Source organism: Cebus imitator, unplaced genomic scaffold, assembly GCF_001604975.1.
Source record: "Cebus imitator isolate Cc_AM_T3 unplaced genomic scaffold, Cebus_imitator-1.0 Scaffold343, whole genome shotgun sequence".
Classification (NCBI taxonomy): Eukaryota; Metazoa; Chordata; class Mammalia; order Primates; family Cebidae; genus Cebus; species Cebus imitator.
The window spans coordinates 439,727-443,112 of NW_016107658.1; the positions used below are offsets into that span (position 1 = coordinate 439,727).

The following is a 3,386-nucleotide window of genomic DNA, read 5'->3' on the forward strand; positions in this document are numbered from 1 at the left end:
AAAAAAAAAAAAAAACAACTTTAGTCTGGAGGCCAGACAGTGGTAAGAAAAGGTCCCAGGTACTCAGAATCCCTGCTCAGTGATATGGCCTGTGGTTTTGAAATATTAGTCACTAAAAATTATCACATGGGATTTCTGTTCTGCCAACCAGTTGAACTCGTTTAGTAGCAATTTTTCACTTAAGGATCCAAAATAAGAATCTGTTGTGTACAGTTACATAATGAACTTGCCCTCAGTTTTGATCAATGTGATTATCAGTTTAATTTGCAAATTGTTCTTATCACACTAATAACCTGAGTTACTAAAGACAAAAAGTGTACAAAGACTTTATGGAGAGCTGCTATTTCTTTTCTTTCTGGGTTTTTTTTTTTTTTTTGTAATTGACAGGGTATGCTACTGGGCATAGAGCATATATTTAATAAGCATTTGCTGTTTACTCATTGCATTTCACTTGAATTGTGGATTCTAGCCACTCTAACACTACTTTTTCTTTGGTTTTAGAAAGCAGATGAACGTCCCACTTTCAAAATTCTTCTGAGCAATATTTTAGATGTCATGGATGAAGAATCCTGAGCTTGCCAATAAGCTTCTTGGTTCTACTTCACTTCTCCACAAGCCCCAGTTCCACTTTTTCAGAGGAAATCCCAGGCTTAGGAGCCCTGGAGACTTTGTGCTCCCACTGAATACACAAAGACCCCTCTCTACATCTGGGAATGCCTCTCTTCTTTGATTCCCTGGGATAGTGGCTTCTGAGCAAAGGCCAAGAAATTATTGTGCCTGAAATTTCCCGAGAGAATTAAGACAGACTGAATTTGGGATGAAAACATTTTTTAGGAGGGAGGATGTAAATAGTCGCACGAAGGGGTGCAACAGCTCTTTGAGTAGGCATTTGGTAGAGCTTGGGGGTGTGTGTGGGGGAGGGCAGAATTTGGCAAGCATGAAATGGTGTCATAAAAATGGGATGGGAGGGTGTTTTGATAAAATAAAATTACTAGAAAGCTTGAAAGTCTTTGGTAGCTGTATTAATAATAGAGCCCCTCTGAAGCACCCTATCTCAGTATTCCAGAAAGCTGCTTTGTGGCATTAGTTTGGCAAATTCCTAAACTGAGAAGACAGGATCTTCCGCGTTTAAGCCCACCTGTTAATTCATGCCTCTGAATCAGAGATGCATTAAGCCAAAACAGTCCTCCTCACAGCAAGCATACCATGTTATTAGAATCTGAAAGTTGGGCACAAACTCTGCCAGAGGTTCATTTCCCTGTGTCGGGAGAGGAAAACTCCATCAAAAAACGAAAGCAGGCCGGCCGCGGTGGCTCACGCCTGTAATCCCAGCACTTTGGGAGGCTGAGGCGGGCAGATCACCTAAGGTCGGGAGTTCGAGACCAGCCTGATCAACATGGTGAAACCCTGTCTCTAAGAAAATTACAAAAATTAGCTGGGCGTGGTGGCACATGCCTGTAATCACAGCTACTCGGGAGGCTGAGGTAGGAGAATCGCTTGAACCCAGGAGGCGGAGGTTGCAGTGAGCTGATCACACCATTGCACTCCAGCCTTGGCAAACAAGAGCGAAACTCCATCTAAAAAAAACAAAATAAAAACAAAACAACAAACAAAACCCCACGAAAGCCGGGGACCAGGATAACTAACTAACCGGCCCAGCTGTCCGGTCAGCGCACAACCCGGGTAGCTCAGAAAACGCGGGCCAATTTGGAAGTGGAAAGGGGCGGAGCTGTTGGGCCAGCCCGGAATGGACCACGTGGTCTGAGGTAACTTCCTTTTCTCCTTTCTTTTCTTTTTGGAATAACATCTCAATAGCACCTCGGCTCTGGGGTGCAAGCCCTGCGATCTCAAGACGCAAGCCTGGGCGCAACCATAGGGCTGTGGGGTTGCGGGATTGCAGGCTTCAGGGAGTCTGATCCGCCAGCTTGGGGAGCGGAGCGCAGCGAAGCGCAGCGCAGCGCCGGCGCCGCGGCATAGGAGGCGGCGTGGTGAACGTGAGCGCCGGCCTCGCGCAGACGCAGCGCACTCACGGGGCGGTCCCGGAGGCAGCGAGCTGTGATTCCGGTTCCGTCGCGGAGACACGTGAAGGTCGGTTAGTTGGTACAGAGTTCGTCTCTGCAAGCGTGGTCGCCCTGGGATGGATTCCTCCTCCTCTTCCTCCGCGGCGGGTTTGGGTGCAGTGGACCCGCAGTTGCAGCATTTCATCGAGGTAGAGACTCAAAAGCAGCGCTTCCAGCAGTTGGTGCACCAGATGACTGAACTTTGTTGGGTGAGGAGCCTGGGGCTGGGACCTCAACACTGTGGCTACTTTCCTTCTGTCCTTGTCCCGCGGGACTCGCGACAACGTCGGGGATTCGGGGAGGGGCGGGCACCTGGCAGCACCCCTTGATTTTCTCAGGTTCCTGTGGCTTAGCCAGATGGTAGAAGGGTGACTCCACTTCTCAGGTGACAGTCATACCGGACCTCCGTTTTGTTGGTCCAGAGGACTGGGTATCAAAGAAGACTTATGCCACTGGACACCCATCACTTTCAGGCACCCGAGGTTGAAGCTGCCTAGTGCTGGTCACCAAGACTGATCGGATCCCCCAGTACTGGGATTTTATTTTTGGCAGCCCGAGTCCCAGAGAGTCAGTGAATCTGCTATTCCTGGACTCCTCGGGATTCACCTTCATTACTCAGTTCTAACCCTCTCCGCTGAGAAATGAGTGGCTCCAGCCTACTAAGTATAAAAGTGGTGTAATCTCTTCCAACGTACATACGTATTTGCTGTCTTGTTGGATTGTTGTGTAATACCAAGCCGTTTCGGGTCTGAAGGTTGAGGAATTGAGCCTGCCCTGTTAGGGGACTTTGGCAAAAGGGTGGAAGGCATTTGCAGCCTGACAATAATGTGTTCTGGTTGCCAAGGACAGCCCTCCCTTAATATACAAAATTTACAGAATTCAGAGGCCAAGGATACTTTTCCTTGGAATTAGAGAGTCCGAGGCTTGTGTACATGGCAGAGAATAACGAACGAGATTTTTGAACCACTTAACTTGAACTATATACACTTATTTGTTTCCGTAGACACTTTTCCATAAACTCAGGGTATTGCTGGACTATGACACCAGATGCTTACTTAACTATGATCTGCCACGTACCAGAGTGCTTTCATCCTTTTTGAAAAATATCTGTGATTAGTTACTTTGGGGCCACGAGGGCATGTGGTTAAGTACTATTGTAAGAATCCGGCCGGGCGCAGTAGCCCACACCTGTAATCCCAGCACTTTGGGAGGCTGAGGCGGGCGGATCACGAGGTCAAGAGATCGAGACCATCCTGGCCAACATGGTGAAACCCCGTCTCTACTAAAAATACAAAAGTTATCTGGGTGTGGTGGCGCGCGCCTGTA

General features: G+C 48.1%; 1 protein-coding gene across 1 annotated transcript in view; it reads left to right on the top strand.

Moving 5' to 3' along the window:
* The first annotated feature begins 1,786 nt into the window (after window positions 1-1,786).
* TIMM8A (translocase of inner mitochondrial membrane 8A) overlaps window positions 1,787-3,386 on the top strand; it is a 5,454-nt gene continuing 3,854 nt past the window's right edge. Inside the window, exon 1 of the mRNA XM_017505853.2 lies at window positions 1,787-2,269. Coding sequence (XP_017361342.1) covers window positions 2,138-2,269 — 132 coding nt within the window. The 5' untranslated portion in view covers window positions 1,787-2,137. The remainder of the gene's footprint in view (window positions 2,270-3,386) is intronic.